Source organism: Anguilla rostrata, chromosome 9, assembly GCF_018555375.3.
Source record: "Anguilla rostrata isolate EN2019 chromosome 9, ASM1855537v3, whole genome shotgun sequence".
NCBI lineage: Eukaryota > Metazoa > Chordata > Actinopteri > Anguilliformes > Anguillidae > Anguilla > Anguilla rostrata.
The window spans coordinates 51,758,393-51,782,605 of NC_057941.1; the positions used below are offsets into that span (position 1 = coordinate 51,758,393).

The window sequence follows — 24,213 nt, forward strand, 5'->3', positions numbered from 1 at the left end:
TAACCTTTCCTTTTCTTTTTATAATTGGTTGCTGGCATCAAGTGATGCAAATGCACATGTTGGGGTGGAGGACGGGTGTAATGGCGATGCAAATAGGTTTTTTGCAACTTATTTTGCATATTCATATGCTGAAAGACGCAGCGTCTGTGCCGTTCTGTTTGTGAGTTGGCCTCGTTAAAAGGAGTTCCGCAGTCAAGAAGAGCTCCGGTGTGGGCTGAAGAGGAGAAACGGTTTTCGGGTGCTTGCTAGTATTTTCGCACAGTAGCCCCATTCATAAACAGAAGAAAATGTGTTGTTATCATAAGAAAAAGATAAAATAGTAGTCATAATGCACGTGATCAAGCGAGGTACGTAATCCGCTGTTTAAATTCCCGGCTGGTCTATTTAGCTAGTTTATTAAATTGATTAATACTTATTGGTTTAATCGACATTACTAGCTGGCTACTGTACTGTATGAAGTTGCCTGTCTAATTATTGTGTTGAAAATAGCATATTTCACATATTGTTTCAAATGACAATCACATTTTCTGCAAATGATTCTGCACGCCGTGGCTAGCAGGCTAGGCAGTCTTCCTTGTAGACTTGAAATCAAACCTTAACGTTCCTTAGGCTAGTTTGTGCACAGATAACGTTGGCTTTGTTTAAATCAAAATTAAAATGGATAAACATAGCTCGCTGGTCTGATTTTTGTCTTGTGGGTTAATCGACATCGTTCTCTGGACGAAAATGCCTTGTTGATGGCAGAGGTCAGAGGAGAATGGCCAGACTGGTTCGAGCTGATAGAAAGGCAACAGTAACTCAATAACCACTTGTTACAACCGAGGTATGCAGAAGAGCATCTCTGAACGCACACCACATCAAACCTTGAAGCAGATGGGCTACAGCAGCAGAAGACCACACCGGGTGCCACTCCTGTCACCTAATGAAGTAGCCGGTGAGTGTGTATATATATATATATATATATATATATATATATATATATATAAATACTTTTTATATATAAATACTTTAAATAAATCATATTTATTTAAAGTATTATCAACACTTCGAATCATTATTTCGATACGTTGAAACAGATTCCGTCAGTGTATACTATAGCCTAAAGCAAAAATAAATCATTATTTCTACGATTATCGAAAAACCGCTCACAGTTACACCTGTGAATTCATTCTGGTTGAATTAAGTGATTACGTTTCTGAATTTTCATTTAAGTAACATGGTGCAAACGCCGCAGATCTTGCTATTTAGGACTTAGTGAAATTGTGTTTTAAAACATGTAGCAGTTTTTGAATGTTTGTCAGTAGAATAATCGCAAATTTACAAACTATCAAAAACCGATTCCGGAAGAGTGTGTTACAGTGATGACGTCTTTTTGTAGGCCACCGCGGATGTTTCTTGCGCCATGGGTTCCCCAGTCAGATGTCCAATGCTTTTTTCCCATAGGGATTTCGTTTTCTGCATAAAATAACGTCTGTCTGTGGTTAACGAATGGCAAATAAAGTTTCGCGTTTCGTTCTACAAGATAAATTGCACCCATTAATATTTCAACCGTGAATTTCGAAGCCGTTATGTGCTTTAAAAAAGTAGCCTAAGTTGCTAACAAGTAGCTATAGCCTCAAGGAAAACGTCATCTTCGGTCCCTGATAAAAGACTTTTGAACGGTATATTGCTATACATTTGGTCGATCCCAAGATATTTAACCGATAATTTCATATATACACGTACAGATTACGTTCAAAAAATATTTTATCAGGGACCGAAGACAGCGTCACTTTGTCGCCACATCCATAACAAACGCAACGTCCGTTATTGTGCGACGGATATTCAAAAGATAATAGTGGCGCATGGTGATGAAAACATAAAAATAGCAAACGTTCGTTCTGCCGCCCTATGTAGTGTGCTACGTATTTTCCACTAAATAGGGAATGGTGAATGAGTGAACAAGGTTGAGTTTAATTGATGCATTGCTGATCTGAAACTGGTCATAGTATTGCTTGCTTGGTTTGATAGTTTCAGGGCCAGCTGACAGAGAGGACTTCTATTGGGGCTTAGCTCATTTGGATAGGAAGACGTTATATTGGAGGGAATTTGTTTTGCCTTGTTTTAGATAAATCCAAAATTTTAATGCTCTTTTTTGAATGTTAATAAGTAAAGGGTAATGGCCTAATTCTGCCCTGCATGCATGGTTTCGTGTGTTTTGGTGGACCTGGAGTATTGTTTTGTTGAATTCAGCACGCAGGGTTTCCACTGGGTTTTTGTCCCATTGTAAGTAGTCTTAATGGCTAAGTGGGCCCCATACCACACTTCCATATAGCACAATCATAGGTAATATGCTGTCAATTAATTTTAACCATATTCCTATAGGTATTTTAATGTTGTAAAAACTTCTTTGGCATACAATGCACCAAGATATGTGTCATTTGTGGCGTGTTCCCATATTGTGTTACAGAAGGTGAAACTGTATCTGCTTCTCTGAGCCCTGGCCCTTTTTTTTGGCAAATCATTATTTTGATCTTTTTAAATTTTACTGCCAGAGCCTGGCAGAAGACTGGCAGAATTTTTGGCAGAAGACGGCCAAGTTCTGCTGTAGCCCTTGTTCTGCAGGCGACAGAACATGTTCATGTTTGGTGAACATGTTTATCTATGAGGGTGCACAGGGTGTAAATATGATCAGTTGTGCTGTGTTTTGGGAGGAAGCCAGTTTGACTCTTACTCAAGACACGGTGCTCGATAAGGACGTTTATGATTCTTGAATTAAAGATGCTGCAAAATAACTTTCCCAGATTACTGCTCACACAGATACCTCGGTAGTTATTGGGGTCCAATTTATCTCCACTCTTGCATATCGGGGATATAAGTCCTAGGTTCCAGGTGTCAGGGAAGCAGCCAGTATATAATGACAGGTTGAATAATTTCAGTAGAGCTTCTTGTATTAAATTATTGGTGCTTTTCAACATCTCATTGTTTATGTTGTAAAAACCAGGCTACTGGCCTTTTTTGGTTTTAGTTTTCTGAGATGTTCAGTTTCTGCATTGTAATTGGTGTGTCTATTGGGTTTTGGTTGTCTTTAATGGATTGTTCTAGTAATGTGAGTTTTTTTTTTTTGTTGATTTCATTTTGCTCTATCATTAATTTGTTTTGTTCAATGTCCATATATAAGTTTTCAACAACAAAAAAAAATTTTTAACCCTCCTGTTCTGTTCATTTTTTAGGTACAGCAAAAATGTTCCCGGGTCAATCCCCATACAGGGGGGGTTTGCAAATACATGAAATGAACCATTTTCATTTAAAATGTTGATTACACTAATTAAGGCCAGTAGAAGAAGTTTCATACTGAAAAAATAATTTTAAGTATTTTTCCTAGATTTTCAAACTTTAAAAAGGGTCAATTTGACCCGCAACATAACAGGAGGGTTAGGTTAACACAGGTTTTTGTGTTGAACTGAAATTATTCCACATTTCCCATAATTTGTTTTGATCAATTGATTTTTCAATGTCCATGAGAGATTCGTTAATGTGATTCTCCTTTTTTTGTTTTAGATGAAGACCAAAGTTCCTGTACTCTCACTCTAGCGGGGACGGGCTCTCTCAGCTGCTGCGGCCTGTGTGTGCGCCAGGGGGGGGGGGGGGGGGGAAGGGCGGGGTGGGTGTCAGCAGTCTTACATTACAGCCATTTAGGATGACTGTCTAGCCTTCTGGCCACGGCGTGCAGAATCATTTGCAGAAAATGTGATGAGACAGGCAGCGTCATATACAGAGCGATTTACACTGTATTCAGTTATACAGATGGATATATACTTGAGCAATGCAGGTTAAGTGCTTTGCTCGAGTTTAGTACATTTAATTTTATCTGTACTAAAAAATTGACTCCCTCTCTACGTCTTACGTATCTCGCTGTGTTGCGTGGTCTCACGTTACGTAGATAAATAGTATTGTCGGGTGGTTGAGGGTATTCGCGCGTATTCCTAGGCTTTCGGGTGCTTGCTAGTATTTTCGCACAGTAGCCCCATTCTTAAACAGAAGAAAATTGTTGTTATCATAAGAAAAAGATAAAATAGTAGTCATAATGCACGTGATCAAGCGAGGTATGTAATCCGCTGTTCAAATTTCCGGCTGGTCAATTTAGATTTAGATCAGTTTATTAAATTGATTAATACATGTTGGTTTAATCGATATTACTAGCTAGCTACTGTACTGTATGAAGTTGCCTGTCTAATTATTGTGCATATTTCACATATTGTTTCAAATGACAATCACATTTTCTGCAAATGATTCTGCACGCCGTGGCTAGCAGGCTAGGCAGTCTTCCTTGTAGACTTGAAATCAGACTTTAACGTTCCTTAGGTAGTCTGCATAGCTCGCTGGTGTGATTTTTGTCTTGTGGCTAGTCGACATAGCTGACGTTAGGTTGCTGGTAAATATTATTGTGAACAAATCGCTTGATCGCTAGCCAATGTTTGTCTTCACAATTTGGGACATTTCAAATTTCATTAAACTAGAGCGGTTATACCTTTTATCAATTTGGCGCCAAGCCCTTGGCCTAAGCTGTTAGCGTGTTAGCTAGGTATCTATACTAAATGCATATGTACTTCATTTGCTGTATTTCATTACATTAGTTTATTATTATTATTATTATTATTATTTTTTTGTATTTGTATTAGTATAGTGTCTTTGTGTTACCCGATCATAGTATTGTAACGCTGTGACTGGGGATGTGGACTGAGGGTGAAGGGTTGGTGATGAAGGAAATATGCTGTTGGCGGATTTATGTTTAGGGCATATAATATGTAGGAGACATCGACTCGAATAGAAACTTATGGCGGGAACCATAGATGTCTATGGGGAGCGTATCAGAACCAGGAAGTACTTTTTCGCTCCCATAATCACATTATGACCCGCCAGCTAACGTTATTTACTGACACATACTATATTTATCTATTTTAATTTTTATTTAAACAAAGCTAACGTTGCCTGTGCACAAACTACGTAAGGAATGTTAAGGACGACTGCTTAGCCTGCTATCCATGGCTCGTAAAATCCTATATTTTATATACGTAAATGTAAATGTTTAGATGGACGGCAGGAGCGTGTCATGTTCGACAAAATCACCTCTCGGATCCAGAAACTGTGCTACGGGCTCAATGCCGAGTTTGTGGACCCTGTGAGTTGACCCGCCTTCCAAACCCCCCGTACACACATACAGACACACACACACACACACACACACAGACAGTTCTTCAGTGTGTGTGTGACTGACTGCTCTGTCCCCTGGCAGACTCAGATCACCATGAAGGTGATTCAGGGCTTGTACAGCGGGGTCACCACCGTGGAGCTGGACACCCTGGCTTCTGAGATCACCGCCACCCTCACCACTAAGCACCCGGACTATGCCATCCTGGCCGCCCGCATCGCCGTCTCCAACCTGCACAAGGAGACCAAGAAAGTCTTCAGTGGTGAGTGTGTGTGTGTGTGTCCGTGTCCCGTCTGGAGTAGAGTTACCTGCACAGGTGTGGTGTGCTGAAAAGCGTGTGGTGGTTTGTTCGGCCGTCTGTACCAATGCCGTTTCTCCTGTGTCTGCAGAGGTCATGGAGGACCTCTACAACTACATAAACCCCCTGAACAACCGACACTCTCCCATGGTCTCCAAGGAGACCCTGGACATCGTCCTGGCCAACAAAGACGTAAGCATCTGCTGTCTGGTGTTTCAGGGTTTCTGCCTTAAAGTCGTTAAATGTAGGGCCTCGTTCCAGTGTGCTGGCGGTAATGAGCCTGTTCTGTCTCTCCCACCTTCAGCGTTTGAACTCTGCCATTATCTTCGACCGAGACTTCTCCTACAACTTCTTCGGCTTCAAGGTGACTATGCTTTTCGCAATAGAATCTTCAAGATGAACCTCCTACTCTCACTCACTTGCTCTCTCATTCACACTCACTCATTCACTCACACTCACTCACACTCACTATCTCATTCACACTCACTCACGCACTGACTTGCTCACACAATCGTTCACTCACTCCACTCACTCGCTCTCTTACTCTCACACTAATTTTCTCACACACTATCTCCATCTCACTCACTCACACTCCATCTCACTCAGTCTCTCAGTCTCACTCTCTCGTTCTCTGTGGTGAAGTCCGAGCTGTTCAGTGGATTTTGTGCGTCTGCAAATTAGAAGCCTGCTGTGAGGTCGTGATAAAATTCTCCCCGTCCTCCCCACAGACACTGGAGCGCTCCTACCTCCTGAAGATCAATGGCAAAGGTAAATGCACTGCCGGTTTTTGTCTTACGCTTGTCCTTTATGTTCCCAGCCCAGTCCAGAGAAGGGTGAACGTGTTTTAAAACCCCTTTAAGCACCTGGGCTGATTAGCTTGGTGCGTGCGCTCTCCCCACCAACCAGAGCAGCTTATTGGGCGGCCTGAACGGCACGCTGTGTTTTAACGAGCGGCTCTGTTTCCTGGGTTCAGTTGCCGAGCGACCGCAGCACATGCTGATGAGGGTGGCCGTGGGCATCCACAAGACGGACATCGAGGCCGCCGTCGAGACCTACAACCTGCTGTCTGAGAAGTGGTTCACTCACGCCTCTCCCACACTCTTCAACGCTGGCACCAACCGCCCGCAGCTGTCCAGGTGTGTGTCTGCGATGTGTCTGTGGTGTGTTTGTGCGTGTCAACAGGAGGGGGACTCATTTCGTCACAAAAGGCGTCATGGGCTGGAAACGTTTGGAGCTCCCGCGTTTGAAGTCATGTTATCTTAACGTAGGGGGGGAGTCGCCTGGTGCTCGTATTTAAAGTCAACATTCCGTTGTTTGTAATGGACGCGCGTGTGCACCGTTCGGCGGTGAAACAACGCTGCACGCTTGTGTTCGATCGCTTCTGTTAAAATATTTGCACACACATTTGCATTCTGCATTCAGGTCATTTGCTTAACGGGACTCATTTCTTTGTTCTTTTTTTTTTAATCGCCAGCTGTTTCCTGCTGGCCATGAAGGACGACAGCATCGAGGGCATCTACGACACGCTGAAGCAGTGCGCCCTCATCTCCAAATCCGCTGGGGGCATCGGGGTGGCCGTCAGCTGCATCCGGGCCACCGGCAGCTACATCGCAGGGGTGAGGCGTCCTTCATCCGTCCCTCCATCCATCCTTCATCCGTCCATACATCTGTCCATCCATCCGTCCGTCCATCCATCCATCTGTCCGTACATCCCTCCATCCATCCATCTGTCCGTCCATCCATCTGTCCATCCATCCATCTGTCCGTCCATTCATCCATCCATCTGTCCATCCATCTGTCCGTCCATTCATCCATCCATCTGTCCATCCATCCATCTGTCCGTCCATTCATCCATCCGTCCATCCACCTGTCCGTCCGTCCGTCCATCTGTCCGTACATCCATCCATCCATCTTCCTGATTGGGTCTGAAAATCTGCCTTTCCTGATCAAAGTGTCTGAGGACTGCTAGGTTTTATTTATTTATTTATTTTGCTTAATTACGGAAGATTCTCCCCTGCTATTAGCAGCCAAAGTGTGCAGAACTGTGTACACGCGTGTGCGTGACGTACCCCTGTCCTCTCCCACTTGTCACATTTGGGGCTGGTTGCACAGACACAGCTGAAATTTAGTCCTGGGCTAAATTGAGTTTTGTATGTACAATCTCTGTTTTAAAACTGAGTTTAGTCTAGGCCTAGGCTTAATCTGTATCTGCGTAACTGGCCGTTAGGGTCTGAAAATGTGTATATTCTGATGGAAGGGCTTTTCTGAGACACCTGGCCTGCGTTTCGAAGGAGCAGCTCTTGTAATCCTGTGCCATTAAATAAAATAAAATAATAATAAATTATTTTCTGCGTTTCAGACCAACGGAAACTCAAACGGCCTGGTGCCCATGCTGAGGGTGTACAACAACACCGCTCGCTACGTGGACCAGGGCGGCAACAAGGTGAGAGGTCACGAGGTCTCGGCAGGCAAAGCCGCGCAGCACAGACTTGCCTTGCAGTCCGTTGCCAGTAGAGGGCGCATGTCCACTTTATGTTACATCCTCTTCGAACCCGCACACGTGTGTGTGTGTGTGTGTGTGTGAATTTTCACCCCTGTGTCTTGGGATGACACTGTATTTCATAGGCATTTGAAATGTGTTATCCCTGTATGCATTTCATATGTATCATTGGTTTGGAGCCTCTATTATACGTTTTATATCTCCTTTCCAGCTGCAAAGCTACCTAACGCCTCTGGAGTTTTGATTGTAGTGCACAGATATGTTTTTGGATGTATTTTGTATTGTAATAAAACACTCGTGTTTATTTTTTGAAACTGATAAGAATCTACTGGTCTACTGCCAGCGATGCTGTTCTGTTTCCTGTGTTTGCGGTGGTATCCGTGTGGTTTGTTGGGGGGTAGAGAGGTTGGACATTAACGGGGCATACTGCAAATTCGGGGGGTAACTTGTCCTGTACCGCCCCCCGCCCCCCCGCAGAGGCCCGGGGCGTTCGCCATGTACCTGGAGCCCTGGCACTTCGACATCTTCGAGTTCCTGGAGCTGAAGAAGAACACGGGGAAGGAGGAGCAGCGGGCTCGCGACCTCTTCTACGCCCTCTGGATCCCCGACCTCTTCATGAAGAGGGTGGAGAGCAACCAGGTTGGCCTGCCTGCCTGCCGCGTGGCCTATCGCGATGCTGAACTTCGTACCGGGTCGCCATGGCGACAACCTCGGATGACCAGCGGGGTATTTCGCAGAGCCGAATTACTGATGTAGCTGGACAACTGCACCAAGTAAAACCCGGAGCAGCTCCTTTTATTTACTTCAGTCCATGTTCCAGATTCCGGGTTTTACTCGGTGCAGTCGTCCAGCTAACTCCGTAATCCTGCTCGTTGATGCAGGCCGCGGGTGTGCTCTCTGGTTGCCGTGGTCGCCTGGCTGGTGATTGCACCCGTCTGTAATCTGGACCGCCTCTGCTGCAGATTTGAACGGAAAGCGGTGTTCTGCCTGGCTGTTTTGCGCGTGCTGACCGCTGACTCGTCTCTCGCTCTGTAGGACTGGTCTCTGATGTGCCCTAGCGACTGCCCGGGCCTGGATGAATGCTGGGGGGAGGAGTTTGAGAAGCTCTACACCAGGTAAAGGAGCCGCTCCACACTCCTGGGGGTTACAGGGTGTTGTCCACGTGCATCCTTACAGTGTGAAATATTGACAAGAATGCACAGAGGCCCATTTACTGTAGTGTACGCCACACCTTGTGATGATAATGAGAGTAGGCCAGTTCTGTCAGGTGTGCTGGTCTGACTCACCATGTGTTTGCACACCTCCACCTGTGCCAGGTACGAGCAGGAGGGCAAGGCCAAGCGGGTGGTGAAGGCCCAGCAGGTGTGGTACGCGGTCATCGAATCGCAGACGGAGACGGGCACGCCCTACATGCTGTACAAGGACGCCTGCAACCGCAAGAGCAACCAGCAGAACCTGGGCACCATCAAGTGCAGCAACCTGTGCACCGAGATCGTGGAGTACACCAGCAAGGACGAGGTGAGCGCAGCGCGCCCTCCGGGCCACAAGGGGGCGCTCTCGTGTGATGGAACGCGTAGTTCTCAGACTGCGAGTTTGCACAATGCATCCCGATTTGGGTTGGGGGTCTTGGGGGGGGGGGGGGGCTGGGGGCTGGGGGGCTTGGAGAGCAAGGGGGTTGGGGGGGTTGAGGGGGGCGCCCCTGGCCTGTGTTTTGGGGGGCTCTGCGTTTGAGCGGGCGTTTTTTTGTTTGACCCCGCAGGTGGCGGTGTGCAACCTGGCCTCCGTCGCCCTCAACATGTACGTGACCCCGGAGCGCGTCTTCGACTTCCAAAAGCTGGCCTCCGTCACCAAGGTCATCGTCAGGAACCTCAACAAGATCATCGACATCAACTACTACCCCATCCCTGAGGTACGGCCCGGTTAATGAATTAATTACCCGATTTATCACGCCCCGCTCTCCTCCCCGTGGCCCTGGGGACCGGCTGTAATTCAGGGTGACCCTTTCCCCGTACCCCCTCTGTCAGGCGGAGAGGTCCAATAAGAGGCACAGGCCGATCGGGATCGGGGTGCAGGGCCTGGCCGACGCCTTCATCCTCATGCGCTTCCCCTTCGAGAGCCCGGAGGCCCAGCTGCTCAACAGCCAGATCTTTGAGACCATCTACTACGCCGCCCTGGAGGCCAGCTGCGACCTGGCGGCCGAGCACGGGCCCTACGAGACCTACGTGGGCTCGCCCGTCAGCAAGGGGGTGCGTCGTCCCGCCTCTCTCCCTCTCTCTCTCTACCTCTACCCCTCTCTCAACCCCTTATCTCTGCCTCTGCTACCTCTTATCTCCTACCTCTATCTACCTCTACTTTTCCCTCTCTCTCTACCTCTACCTCTCTACCTCATCTCCTACCTTTTCTTTCTACCTCCACTTCTCCCTCTCTACCTATATCTTTCAACCTCAACCTCCCCTCTCTACTTCTCTCTTCTCGCGTATTCTCTACCTCTCCCTTTCTCTACCTCCCCATATTGCATTTCTGCCGCGTTTCTCTCCCCTGCTTGGTCGGGTGGGGAGATGGAGGGGATGTAATGACCTCTCCCCCCTCCCCTTGTTCAGATCCTCCAGTACGACATGTGGGAGAAGACCCCCACAGACCTCTGGGACTGGAGCGTGCTGAAGGAGAAGATCGCCAAGTAAGTCCTCATCCCTCTCCTCCTCCTCCTTCCCTGGTGAGTCTCCATCCCTCTCCCCCTCCTACCCTGGTGAGTCTTCATCCCTCTCCTCCTCCTACCCTGGTGAGTATCCATCCCTCTCCCCCTCCTTCCCTGTTATTCTTTACATTTACTCACTGTATTTACTCACTGTACCGCTCTTGGCGTTCCTGGGGCAGCTGGAATCGGACACACACACAGAGGGTTAGGGTTTGGGGCTGACGTGGCCGTCTCTGGTTCTCCTCTCCAGACACGGGGTGAGGAACAGCCTGCTGCTGGCCCCCATGCCCACGGCCTCCACCGCCCAGATCCTGGGCAACAACGAGTCCATGGAGCCCTACACCAGCAACCTGTACACCCGCCGCGTGCTCTCCGGAGAGTTCCAGGTGGGCCAACCCTCTGCTTCACCGCGAGTTTGGGCGGCGGCTGCTGTCATGCTCGTGGTTGTGACCGACTGTTTCACCATCCTGGATGTGACCATGAGTTTTGGGATCGCGTAGTTGTGCCCTTGGACCTTTTGGTCACTGTGTTGGGGTCGGGTTTGTGGAACTGTAATGGGTGTGGTATTTAGTCCCGCTCTAGGATGTGGGTGTGAGTGAGAGTTTGGTAGTGGGTACGGGCGTTTATAGTTTCGGCTCTGTCCCCACCCCCCCAGATCGTGAACCCCCATCTGCTGAAGGACCTGACTGAGAGGGGCCTGTGGAATGAGGAGATGAAGAACCAGCTCATCTCCCAGAACGGCTCCATACAGGTACGCCCCCAATAAGTGGTCACAATATTGAAGAAATATTCATTTAAAATCTAAAAACGCAACCAATCCTTCAGCCTCATATGAGCTAATATTTCTGCCTGATGAAATCTGAGGTCTTGGCGTGTAGCGATTTTGACCCCTATACTTTGGGGGTTTCCCCCCCACTGCAGGGCATTGCCGAGATCCCCAGTGACCTGAAGGAGCTGTACAAGACCGTGTGGGAGATCTCTCAGAAGACCATCATCAAGATGGCCGCGGACCGCGGGGCCTTCATCGACCAGAGCCAGTCCCTGAACATCCACATCGCCGAGCCCAACTACGGCAAGCTCACCAGCATGCACTTCTACGGCTGGAAACAGGTGAGTGACCTGGCCTCACCCCTCCCCCTGATCTGCCAATCACCAGACCCCTCCTCCTGATCTGCCAATCACCTGACCCCTCCTCCTGATCTGCCAATCACCTGACCCCTCCTCCTGATCTGCCAATCACCTGACCCCTCCTCCTGATCTGCCAATCACCTGACCCTCCTCCTGACTGCCAGTCACCAGACCCTCCCCTGATCTGCCAATCACTTGACCCCTCCTCCTGATCTGCCAATCACCAGACCCCTCCTCCTTATCTGCCAGTCACCAGACCCCTCCCCTACGATCTGCCAATCACCTGACCCCTCTTCCTGATCTGCCAATCACCAGACCCCTCCCCCACGATACGCCAACCACCTGACCCATCCCTACCCAATCACCTGACCCCTCCTCCTGATCTGCCAGTCACCAGACCCCTCCCCCACGATACTCCAATCACCTGACCCATCCCTGTCCAGCCAATCAGCAGACCCCTGTTGAGAGCGTTAAGAGCAGCGTGGCTGTGCGCTTCCTCCCCGCAGGGCCTGAAGACGGGCATGTACTACCTGCGGACCAAGCCGGCGGCCAACCCCATCCAGTTCACCCTGAACAAGGAGAAGCTGAAGGAGGCGCAGCCCTCCGTCCCGCCCGTGGGCGAGGAGGTGCAGAAGGAGCGCAACAAAGCCGCCATGGTGTGCTCCCTGGAGAATCGGGACGATTGCCTGATGTGTGGTTCCTAATGATCGCCCACCCCCCCATGTGTTAATATGTAAATCTGTTGTAATGCTTACACCTCTAAGGTGTGCTTCCTAAACCCCCCATCCTCTCTGCATTTTCATCAGGCAGACGGGATTTAGACTTTAAACCCCTAACCTGTCCAGCATGCTAAGCACTGATCTAGGATCAGTTGTGAGGGATGCAGAGGGGTTCTTACAATTAAAGTCTACCTGGGAGTGCCCAGGTGAACATTTAGCATTTTGTAAAATAAAATTACTTATATAAGTGCTTGCACGTTTCTTTCACAACCACACGAAACTAAACCCAATTTACCCAAATCTCACCCTGAAAGACGATATTACTGCTGGTTTTCCTCTCTAGCTGAGGGCTGATTGGTTGATGGACGTCACCGGTTGGTCGGGGGTCTCGCGCACGCCTGGTGCTCCAGGTGTGGATCGGTCCCTGGTGGAGGGGAAGCAGGAGCGTCTGCACTTGGCCTTCAGGGTCTGAGTGTGGACATTACGGCATATACTTGGGAACAGTCTCAGGCAGGTTGCTGCAGGGGGGACCCCAACGACCTGTCTGTCACCTCTGGGTGAAAACTATAAAACTATGACTTTCCATGACAGTTACTCCCCCCCCAGTTATACATCTGCTGTAATCAAACTAGCCGTGAAAATGTATTGCTACTTGTTTGTTTACAGTAGATAGTATTGTGTTTGCCCTGCGGCTAAGGATCGGTGGTTTAAGTCCGGTTGGCAAACCGGAATTCCCTTTCACCTGTGAAGTGTCACGCCCTGTGACTTAGGACGGAGAGGGCTGAGATGTTTAGTGTGACTTATCTCTCAAAAAAAAAGGTTGATAGACAAAACAAAGAGGTTTTCAGGGAGCTACAAAACAAAGCCATGTCCCACCGCAAGAGCAAGATGTTTTTTTAAACCGGATATTTTGGCGTACAGGAAGGTGAGACCCGTGTTTTCCACAAGCGGTTCATTGAACCGTATCTCCTCGCAGAGCGGTTTTTCCTCGAGCCGAACGCCCCCCTGTGGATGGATCTCTTGTGGATCTCTGCACGGAACAGGAAGTGTGAATTGTTTTGGCAGACGGTGCGAATGGTTATTATCAAGACACGCGCGCATTAAGTCGGCCAAGAAGTCAACCGTGAAAAAAATTAATATATATATATATATATACACAGTGCACAGTTTACGGCTCCCTAGTGACCGTTGCCATGGCGAGCGGCGATGCCAGCTGGTTCCTGGACAGTTTGTCTGCCTCTCCTATGGAGAACTCGGTGCGCTGTGATGTAAGCAAATCGCTGTGGCAACCTCAAGGGGGTGGACCCTGGGGTCCCCGAAAAACAAAACAACCGGAGGTGAACAAGCCTTGGCCTGCATGGCCCCTCCAGGGGGGCACCCCTCCCCCCCCTACCCCTGGGCACGCTGTATCTCTGCTAATTGAATATGAAAAACTCGCAACTGCAGGTACTTTGGGTAATGAGATTTTTAAAAACTTTATCATACTGTAGCGTGAAGCTAGCTGAACTACTAGCTGACCCGTCCCTGGCTGTTTAGCAGAAACACACATGCTCATACACACACACACACACTCATCAGTGTGGCTGCTCTGTTCTCACCTTTGGCAGAAGCACACACTATTACTGTAGGTGTCCTAGGCCCTGTTTCATGAAGCAGGATTCCTCAGCTGGATAACTGCGCTGAGTAAAACCCAGAACCCCCCAAAATCTGGAACGTGCGCTGAAGCAAAAAGAGCTGTTCCGGGTTTTACAACTATCCCGCTAGCTCAGTAATCCTGCTCTGTGAAACTGGCCCCCCCTGATCACACCATTAACTGAAACACTCACAAGTACAATCACACGAAAGCATACATGTGTATACCTGCAGTGTGCAGTGGGAACCCATGAGAACAGCTTTCTCTCACATACACACAAGCTAGTGTTCGCTGTCTCGTCTGTTATCTGTTTGGAGTTCCTTCTCTTCTTGCCCTTTCTAAAATGTCATGTGGGCACAGGTTTGTTCACTGCAAGGTGGGGAGGCCAATTTTATCACCGAAACCGGGACCTTTCACGAAGACTTAAAACATCAGAGACACCCAAGACAAGCAGACGTGATTGATCCGAGCGTTTAATGCAGTCATCGCACCAGCGCTATACTAAGAGCTATCAAGGTAGATTAGCCAATTTATGCGACAATATGACAGTTGAAGTATCTATTCAAGTCCTCAAAATTGTATGGTTCCATTTATGTAATAAGTAAAGTGATTCCTGATCCACACCCACAGCACTATTTAAGACTGCTATGATTTTTCTTTAAACAGGAGATGATTATAAACTTGCTTAATCCTGTGTATATTTTTTTTTGGGGGGTGGGGGTTGGGTGTTAGCACGGGATGGGGTAACTCGGCTGGAGGAAGACGGCTGATCTTCAGAAGAATTTTTTGGGTTTGCGGTTCTTGACGGCTCCCACGATGGACTCCTGGGAGCCGAAGCCAGTGTCCTGGGAGCCGCTGCTGTTGGTTGAAGATGGGGTGTCATCTTCCGGAACCTTCTCCTCCACCTTCACTCCATCTGTCTTTGTCTCCTCCACTTTCTCATTATCAGTCGTTTCCTCCTCTACCTTTACACCATCAATCTTTTCCTCCACCTCTGCACCATCAGTATTCTCCACTTTCTCTTGCTCCATCTTTTCATTCTCCACGTCTCTCTCTTCGCTCCTCTCTGCTGCGTTCACCCCGTTCTCTTTCCCCTCCTCCACCTCTCCTTCCTCCTCCACCTTCTCCAACCCCGCTCTCCCCTCCTCCATCCTCCTCTCCTCCTCCGCCCTCGCTTCTTCCTCCGTCCTCTTCCTCTCCTCCGCCCTCTCCTTCTCCTCCTCTGCCCGCTCCCTGGTCTCCCCCTCGCCGGCGCTGTCGTTGACGGTGACCTGCAGCGGTACGTGGCTGCTCTCCAGCGCCGGTCCGCTGTCGAAACCGCGGAAGTTGTTCTTTGCTCCCAGGATGTACTTCCCCAGTATGGAGGATCCCTGGGTTTCCGGGCTCCCCTGGAGCGGCCGGTTGCCCAGGTTCAGGTGGATGTCCTTCATCTCCGAGTGCAGCCGGCCGACCACTTTACTCAGCGCCGTGATCCGATTGCCCACGTCTGAGGGTGAGAATAAACAGTTACCGCGGTGACCAAAAACAACATTGAAGACCACGGCACAGCGATCTGGAAAATCATGGAAGTGTGCGCGTAACGTAACGTATGTAACTGAGACAAACCAAGGCGTTCCTAAAATAAAAATGAACTAATGCATAACACCATGTTTATTTAATTAGGCTGTGTAATATTTAGTTCTGCGGAAGTCCACGTTCAGTGTAACTCACGGAGCGTGGATTGTGTTCGTAGTGAATGCAGCTTAATAGCATAGCTTAAGGGTAGTGTATTGGCCAGAGATGACCCACATTAGCCCACATTGGCCCATATTAGCTCATATTGGCCCACATTAGCCCACACTATCCCACATTGGCCCATATTAGCTCATATTGGCCCACATTAGCACACATTGGCACACATTGACCCACATTGGCCCACATTGGCCCGTATTAGCCCACATTGGCCCGTAGTGGTGGATGTGTTTAGACGGCCGTGGTGCTCTGGGCCCACCTTTGCGCTTGGTCTCCTCCATCTCGCGACGCGCGGACTCGATGTAGCGCTGCACCAGCGCCCGGATGACCTGCTGCCTGTACGGCACGCGCTCCTCACCTGGCCCCCGGCCGTCCCCCAGGCCCCCGCTCGACTGGGGGGGGACGGGGGAAGGGGAGAGGGCGAGGGAGGGGGAGAGAGAGGGGAGGATGACCATGGCTGAGTTGCTATCCTCACAACTGAATTGTACCAGCAGCCTAAATAAGGAATCCATTATATCCTGTTCAAAACGATGTTGATTGTACTTCGCAGACTTCAGTTGTAGAAATATGAACTTCATATATGGTATGTGTTTGGATGTAGTCTAAATATACTCATTCATATATGTTTTCATATAATATGGATATCATGTTTTTTAACATATTACTTTACACAATCTAAGATCACAAGATAAGTGGAATTTTTGTTATTGCTGACACTTTGTGGTTGATGTGACGGGGATTAGGGTTTGGGGGGTACTCATGATGGGGGGGTTAGGGTTTGGGGGGGTTACTTACCATGGAGGGGATGGGGGGGTAGTCCTTGCTGTTGTCACAGCTGCAGCAGCAGCAGATTCTACGCAGAATGCCCCTTAGAGAAGACCAGAGCTGTGAGCTTAGTCAGTTACACACATGGGCACACGTGCACACACACACACACACACACACACTGCCCTACCTGATGAGGTAGAAGAAGGCTTTGGGGGAGGGGATGATGTTGAAGGGCACAGGCATGGTGAGCCCCTCTCTGAAGTAGCTCAGGTAGAGTTTAGAGCGGGCGAACTTCCACTCCACGTCTGCGTCATCCTGGGGATGGAATAAGGACAGGTACTGAGGCCTGGTGGTGGTAGAGGGGTTACAGAGTTCCAGTGTGATAATAATGACGTACTGAGGCCTGGTGGTGGTAGAGTGGTTATACAGTTCCTGTGTGATAATAATAGATACTGAGATTTGGTGGTGGTAGAGGGGTTATACAGTTCCTGTGTGATAATAATAGATACTGAGATTTGGTGGTGGTAGAGGGGTTATACAGTTCCAGTGTGATAATAATAGATACTGAGGTTTGGTGGTGGTAGAGGGGTTATACAGTTCCTGTGTGATAATAATAGATACTGAGGTTTGGTGGTGGTAGAGCGGTTATTGAGGTTCAGTGGGATGGGGAAAAGGCCACAGAACACCTCTGTTCTCACCGGAATGTCATTTCACAACCAGGTGGCAATGCAGCTGATCGTTTCCCAGTGTTCTTGGAACATTCTGAGTTTTCTGAGTTTATGTTATGTCTCTCGCTCTGCTCGGCCCACACAGGGAAGCACGCCAGTGTCGGGCTCACCTCGATCTTCTGGAAGGAGTTGGTGATCATGGCGATGAGCATGTTGAGGAGCACGATGACGATGACCAGGGTGAAGATCCCGTACAGCACCCGCCCGACGAACTCCGCCACCACAAATTCGGGCATGTCCACGTATTCCTGGTTGGCCACCCCGAACATGGTCCAGAACAGGAACTGGAACGTCTCGTTGAACCTTGCGAGAGGAAATACGAACAGTAAAGCACAGCCTCAGAATATCGGAGGAAGGCCCAGCCAGAGATGGATATTTGCTTCTCTGAATTTTCACAGACTAATGTTCCCATAATTAAAATGTTTTCAGCTAGAAAGTAATGTACATTATCAAAATTAAGCAATAATAATTGCACATGAATCCAACTATTGATAATCTGTTTTAGTTCTGAAAGCAGTTTCAACTCTGCAGAGTTGACTTAAACACCTTGAACGACCATTTCAATTCAATCAATTCTGAGAATTAATTTACAGTCAATTAATTAATAGGAATAAGGCACAATGAAATCCTCAACATTACAGGGATTTTCCCATTTTGTCCCTGAATTGACCCCTGACCCTGGCCCAATCTCTTGGCCTGTAAATGACACAGGAAGTGACATCGCCTTACTGTCCCAGGTGAGGGGAAATGACGTAAGGCACATAGATGTTGTTGATCCCGCACAGGAAGGCAGTTCCGATGATCATCAGGATGAACATGAACCTGGAGGAGAACCAAAGATCCTTCATTCCCCACTGAGAGGGCGCACCTCCGAATACTTCTGGTTTCTACTAAGCAGGTGTATTTATCTTTATTACATCCAGTGCACAACATAACAAACTAATATCCCAGATCCACACCCACCTCCAAAGGTGACAACAAGTGTGTACCCCAAGCCATTGGGTCACAGGTCACTGAATGTGTGGCCTTGAATCAGGGCTCCCCAAACCTCACAATCTGCTGGTTTTTGATGTCTCATTAAAACCAGCAAGAAACCCGGTGGGGTGAGTTACCTGTGCAATCGACTGCTTTAATTGATCAATTAAGTGCTGAATTACAACCCAAACCAGCAAACCCAGTGGCTGCCCGGAGCTAGTTTGGCGGGACCTTTTGGCTCTCCTGGCCCAGATTTTGGGGAGCCTATGACTCACCTGACCTAGGTTTTGGGGGACCCTGTGGCTCATGGGCCAGGTTTGGGGGACCCCTCTCTCTTACCTCATCATGTCATCGATCATTTTCCCGATGGAGATCTGCAGGGTCCCCAGGGACTCCTGTGCTGGCAGGATGTAAGCCAGCCGCGTGAAGCTGAGCATGCTGGTCACTGCGAACAGCACCTCCGCGACCATCTGCGGGTCCTCCTGCCGCCAGTCCTCACGAACTGCAGGGGGCAGTAGAGAGCAGATCAAATTACATCAACTTTGTTTTTCCTCAAAACAATGCAAACAGCACAGTACATCTAGACACAGATATCACAACACATAAAAACACATATCAGAACATATAAAAAATAAACACTAGAACACATAAAAACATATTACGTCATATACATAATAGACATTGCAACAGGTAAAATGCATATTACAACACAAACAACAGACATTACAACACATAAAAACAGACATTACAGTACATCAAACACTTGGATATTACAACACACAAAACAAGGACATTACACTAAAACCACACACAACATGCACAGCGTTCCATTCCAAGCACAGAGAAGACCAGCAGCCAGGTGAACTATGGGAGCACAGAGAAGACCAGTAGCCAGGTGAACTATGCAAGGGGTCAGAGCAGCGCAGACACACGAGGAGATGATCGGTCAGGTGGGGGTATATCACAGTTACGCAGCGAACAGTTGTGCCGCGTGACGGCTGGCCCGTTTCCGGAAACTTCTCTCTCACCGGTCTGGGTGAAGTAGCTGCACTCCTCGGCAGAGTCGGGCCCCTGGCACAGGATGTGGCCCTTGACGACGATGAGGACGCGCAGGGCGAAGGAGGCCAGGTACATGCTCAGCACCATCACGTCCAAGCAGTTCCACCAGTCCAGGAAGTAACTGCGCAGGCCCTCGATCCACACCTCCTTACACTCGAACCAGAAAAACCCTGTGGAGAACACACCTCCTTACTCTGCAGCAGGATGGAGTTGCAGTAGTACAGCGGTAGTAGTATAGCACTACAGTAGTATTACGGTGGTAGTGGTGTAGTAGTACACTAGTAGTACAGTGGTAGTGGTGCAGTGGTACAGGCGTATAGATGGGTCACCAGACATGCACATTGACATTAAAGGTTAAAGGTTCATATGAGGGATTACTAGAGTGCGACACACAGAAACTGTATTCACACGTTAAAGCGAGTCGTGAGCCGTTAGAGTAAGTTCCGGAAGTTCTGTTCACGGTCTCCCGCGGCGACAGAAACACGCGAATGCGCACACTCACCCACCACCCACACCATGTGGAAGGAGCTGTGCAGGATGTTCTGCTGGCGCGAGGCAAACTCGGTCCGGTACATCTCCATGGTGATGGACTCGCCCAGCAGGGTGATGAGGAACCACAGGTAGGAGGCCGAGTGGAGGAGGAACTTTATCACAGGGATCTTCAGGGTCTTGCCCAGCTGTGGAGTACCGGAAAAGGATCAAAACCCACCATGCTCTAAAAAAAACTAACCCGCTGTTAACATAACATAGCATAGCATAGCATAACATAGCATAGCATAATAACAGCATAGCATAACATAACTTAGCATTACATAACATAGCATAACGACATAGCATAGCTTAGCATAATATAACATAGCATAGCATAACATTAGCGAGTTACCCCTCAAATATTATGAAGGGGAAAATAACACGACAAATTCATTAACTGAAGCATTACGTATAACAAATATATTACTGATTATTATCTTAATTATATACAGTTTTTGAATGGCTTAGTTAATGCACATAATTATCATTAATACACTAGTTAGTGATTTTTCTCATTACTCAGTATATTTGTTCCTGTTCAGTAATTCATTAGTTCATCTCAATTCATTCATGTGAATAAATGCATTCATGCGTGTTAGTGGATTTGCACATTTTAATTACCTGTATAGTTCATGTTAATGGGTTCATATTGATTCATGGGTTCATGTTTATGCATTGGGTAATGTTAATTAATGCATTTGTCCATTTTAAATAGATTTTTTCATTATTAATCAACGCAACCTGACTGTAACGGGGTCATTAAAAAAGGACAGTGGGCCTTGGACTCTCGAACCTTGGACTTGGGCGCAATCCAGTAGACGAGGCAGAGGATGGGCATGGTGAGGAAGATGACGAAGGACACCAGCAGCTTCCAGGCCGTTCTGCTGCCCCTCCATCCCGTCAGGCTCCCGCACCAGATGGAAGACAGGACCTGCTGGCAAATGGGGTGGGCCACAAACTGGGGTGGGGGGGAGGGGGAGGGGGAGAGAGGCGCCGAAATTAGCACGGTCACATCCGCCCCCACCCCCGGGGTGTCGAGTTTCAGGGTGCTCTGGGGCAGCGGGTCTCAGTGCTGATGTATCGCTTTGCTTTGGGTCCCCGACAGCACCCCTAGTTTATCCCGGGCTGGCAATGTACTATGAAACCCGGTCTGCTGAATGTCACAGCGATAATTCACTGTCTTCTCACACACCGACCCCCGGAAACAACAAGTTCATCAAAACTGCAGGAGTTCCCTAAACAACAGTCACACCCTGTCGCACTGAATTGCTCCCCATTTTTGTAAAAATCTTTTTTAAAAAAGGGGTTCAGATTTCACTTTCCGTTTTACGCTGACTTGAGAGCATTCAAAAAACATTTCATTTATTGAAAGCCGAAAGCAAAAATCCTATTACGTCCCTGGTGGTCACACAGATGCCTTGGAGATACATTACCTATTTCTGGTCGTACTTCAGGGCAAGGTGGTTAGAGGTACTTTACCTGTTTTTGGTTGTATTTGGGAGCAGTTAGAGGTACTTTACCTGTTTCTGGTTGTGGTTGACGGCCAGGCGGAGCCGGGACAGGTTTGGGATGCCCTCCTCGAAGGCCTGCTCGTCCAGCTCGTCCTCGCTGTCCTCGCCGCAGTTGTTGAGGATGGTGGTGACCTCGCTCTGGTTCCGGCACATTCCCAGAAGCTCCACCGCGAACTCCTGGCACAGCTCCTCCAAGGCCAGGTACTGCGGCTGTTATTGGGGTTAGATTAGGTTTACCATAAGGTCAGGGTTAGGATAGGGTTAAAGTAAGGCTAGCTTAAAGTTAGGGTTAAATTGAGGTTAAAGTACGGTTATCTTAAAGTTACAGTTAGATTTGAGTTAGGGTTAGATTATGGTTATCTTGAATTTAGGGTTAGATTAAGGTCAGATAGGGTTAAGGTCAGGCATAGGGTTAGATTGAGATTAAATAGAAATGTAGGATATAGTAGTGGTTATATTAGGCTTAACAGTTATGGCGGTAGGTAAGGTTAGGTAAGGATGGCAGGCTGGTGAAGTTAGTGGTAGGCTATTGTTCAGGTAAAGGTAAAGGTTAGGGTTAAGGATAGATTACAGTCATGCTGGGTGAAGGTTAGGTCAGGGTTAGGCTAACGTTCAGGTAAAGGTAAAGTTTAGGCCTCACCTTGAACTCGGGCTCCTTCTTGGAGAGCTTGCGCAGCTCGCGGCTCAGGCGGAAGGCGGACAGCATGGCGTCCTCGGAGGTGATGGACAGGTAGGCGCGGCTGGCGATGCCGCGGTAGGTGTTGATGCGGGACAGCGAGAACTTGAGCAGGTCGTACTGGCGCCCGTTGCGGCACTCCAGGCAGGTGCAGGAGATGCGGTGGGGGCGCGGGATCACGTGGCCCTTCTGGGACAGCATGGTGACGATCTCGTACAGGTCCTTCTGGCAGGCCAGGGTCAGCGGGGTCACGCCGGGCGCGAACTGCGAGTCGTCGATGGAGTGGTCGAAGATGGCGAGCGAGAAGGAGCGCACGTCCACCTTGTTGTTGCCCACGCCCTTCTCCTGGTCCAGCCGGTCCAGCAGCCGCTTCACCACGCGCGGCTGGTTGGTGTCCACGGCGACCAGCAGCGCCTCGTGGATCTGCCGGAAGTCGAACTTGACGCCCCGCAGCAGGGCGTCCATGGTGTCCTCGCTGCCCAGGCGGATGGCCAGGTTCAGGGCCTCCCGCCACTGCCGGTCCTCGGAGTCGTCCAGCTGGCGGATGATGCCGTCGCCCGTCTTCAGGAGGCCGCTCACCTGCGCCGCGCTGCCCTCGTGGATCGCCGCGATCAGCTCCGGCGGGAAGCGCATCTTCTTGTTGACGATCTCCCGCCATTGGTCCGGCTGCGGAGAGAGAGGCTCGGCCTGTCACCCTGCCTGTTATCGCCATGACAATAACGATAATAACGATAATAATAATAATACTAATACTAATAATAATAATAATAATAATAATAATAATAACAACAACAACAGCAATAATAATAATACTAATAATAATAACAACAACAACAACAACAACAACAAGAATAATAATAATACTAATACTAATACTAATTATAATAATAATAGAGTATCATTCTTATTTGTTATTTTTCTTAGCATCTTGTCGACAATCTCTCATCAATAATTACAATTATTACTATTATATTGTTTTATTCATTTTCAGTATTGTCATTATTATTTAATTCAGAGAGCAGCTAAGATCAGCTAAAATATGTAAATGTTTTTTAAATACATGAAGACTTTAAATGCAAAATGGACTAATTTAATGCAGTGCGGTTACATAACAGTTAAAACTGAATTAAATATAATCCACCGTGCTCTTCGGTGGATAAACGTGTGCTCCTTCTCCTTCCACCCACCTGAAAATGTGCCCTTGAGGAAAAATGGGATTATTGTACAGTAAGGTACAAAGTCAGAAAGATTCACATTTGCTGATTCACATTTTATTTGAAAAGGATCCCCATTAGCTGATTCTAAGGCGTGAGCTATTATTCCTGGGCTCCACGTACAACACCAAAAACGTTTATACAAACATGCTAGACAAATAATTCAAAAGCCAAAAAGAAGTATGTGTTTCTATGATCAATTTATATTGTACTAATAAAAACACATCATGAGAGCTCCTTTCGCGCTTCTTTATTAAACTAGCCTCACTTTAAGTGAGAGAAGCAAAGCTTTTTATTTGATCTCTCATGCTTTATACTTCACTACCAACAATATTGAATATTAACAATACACCATTGGAAAGAATCATATTTTTTCCACTAAATATTGTTCTGATGTAGATATTTCAATCATTTGAGCTTGCCTTTTTAATGGTGCCTTATTTCATCTAGCAGAACATCTTAGAACATGAAGGAAATCCCACCGAAAACCTTCTAACGAAAGAATAAAGCACTGCATGCGTACATTCAGACAGAGTCCTTACCGTAAGGTTCTCCATGTCGATCGGCAAACAGGATTTGGCTCCCCGGGTTCAACAGTTCTTGCCGCGAAATATCAGTGAACCTCACATTTCCATCAGAAACTCAAAGGGTCCAGGACCGCTCCGGATCCATTTCGGGGGTTAGCGAGGCGAGGGTGGGGGGCGGGGGGCGGGGGCGTTTAAAGAACCAGACAGAACCGGACCCGAGCCTGGATGCGCAGTGAGGGGTAGGTCAGCGGGAGAAGACAGGGGTAGAAGTGTTTGTTCTCAGCTTGTCGGTGCTCTGGGGGGTTTTCTGGTTGACTGTAGAATTATTA

At 48.0% G+C, this 24,213-nt stretch overlaps 2 protein-coding genes across 3 annotated transcripts; one reads left to right on the forward strand and one right to left on the reverse strand.

Moving 5' to 3' along the window:
- Positions 1-215: 215 nt before the first annotated feature.
- On the forward strand, positions 216-12,778 carry rrm1 (ribonucleotide reductase M1 polypeptide). Of its 2 annotated transcripts, none has more exons than XM_064352814.1 (19): positions 216-347; positions 5,073-5,161; positions 5,276-5,453; positions 5,581-5,681; positions 5,794-5,853; positions 6,218-6,257; positions 6,463-6,625; positions 6,964-7,105; positions 7,849-7,932; positions 8,467-8,628; positions 9,025-9,104; positions 9,306-9,507; positions 9,749-9,898; positions 10,014-10,235; positions 10,590-10,666; positions 10,935-11,070; positions 11,340-11,435; positions 11,606-11,794; positions 12,319-12,778. In XM_064352814.1, exons 1-19 carry the CDS (start codon positions 329-331, stop codon positions 12,514-12,516), a joined length of 2,388 nt encoding a protein of 795 aa, XP_064208884.1. In that variant the 5' UTR covers positions 216-328; the 3' UTR covers positions 12,517-12,778. The 2 variants fall into 2 exon arrangements, with proteins under 2 accessions (XP_064208884.1, XP_064208881.1); XM_064352811.1 differs by lacking the exon at positions 216-347 and adding an exon at positions 3,925-4,085.
- Positions 12,779-14,619: 1,841 nt separating this feature from the next.
- On the reverse strand, positions 14,620-24,187 carry trpc2b (transient receptor potential cation channel subfamily C member 2b). Its single transcript, XM_064352810.1, has 13 exons — positions 23,900-24,187; positions 22,108-22,809; positions 21,477-21,677; positions 20,750-20,914; positions 19,928-20,102; positions 19,395-19,595; positions 18,706-18,868; positions 18,121-18,213; positions 17,502-17,694; positions 16,851-16,978; positions 16,691-16,763; positions 16,155-16,287; positions 14,620-15,650 (listed from the first exon to the last, which is right to left on the reverse strand). Exons 1-13 carry the CDS (start codon positions 23,912-23,914, stop codon positions 14,938-14,940), a joined length of 2,955 nt encoding a protein of 984 aa, XP_064208880.1. The 5' UTR covers positions 23,915-24,187; the 3' UTR covers positions 14,620-14,937.
- Between the last annotated feature and the right edge of the window lie 26 nt (positions 24,188-24,213).

Coding starts and splice junctions, on each gene's coding strand:
- trpc2b (XM_064352810.1), bottom strand. Junction 19,596..19,927: donor CCACATGGTGTGGGTGGTGG/GTGAGTGTGCGC, acceptor TGTTCTCCACAG/GGTTTTTCTGGTTCGAGTGT. Junction 17,695..18,120: donor ATTTCCCCTCACCTGGGACA/GTAAGGCGATGT, acceptor TCCTCTCGCAAG/GTTCAACGAGACGTTCCAGT.
- rrm1 (XM_064352814.1), top strand. Junction 6,258..6,462: donor CCTGAAGATCAATGGCAAAG/GTAAATGCACTG, acceptor TCCTGGGTTCAG/TTGCCGAGCGACCGCAGCAC. Junction 9,105..9,305: donor TTTGAGAAGCTCTACACCAG/GTAAAGGAGCCG, acceptor CACCTGTGCCAG/GTACGAGCAGGAGGGCAAGG.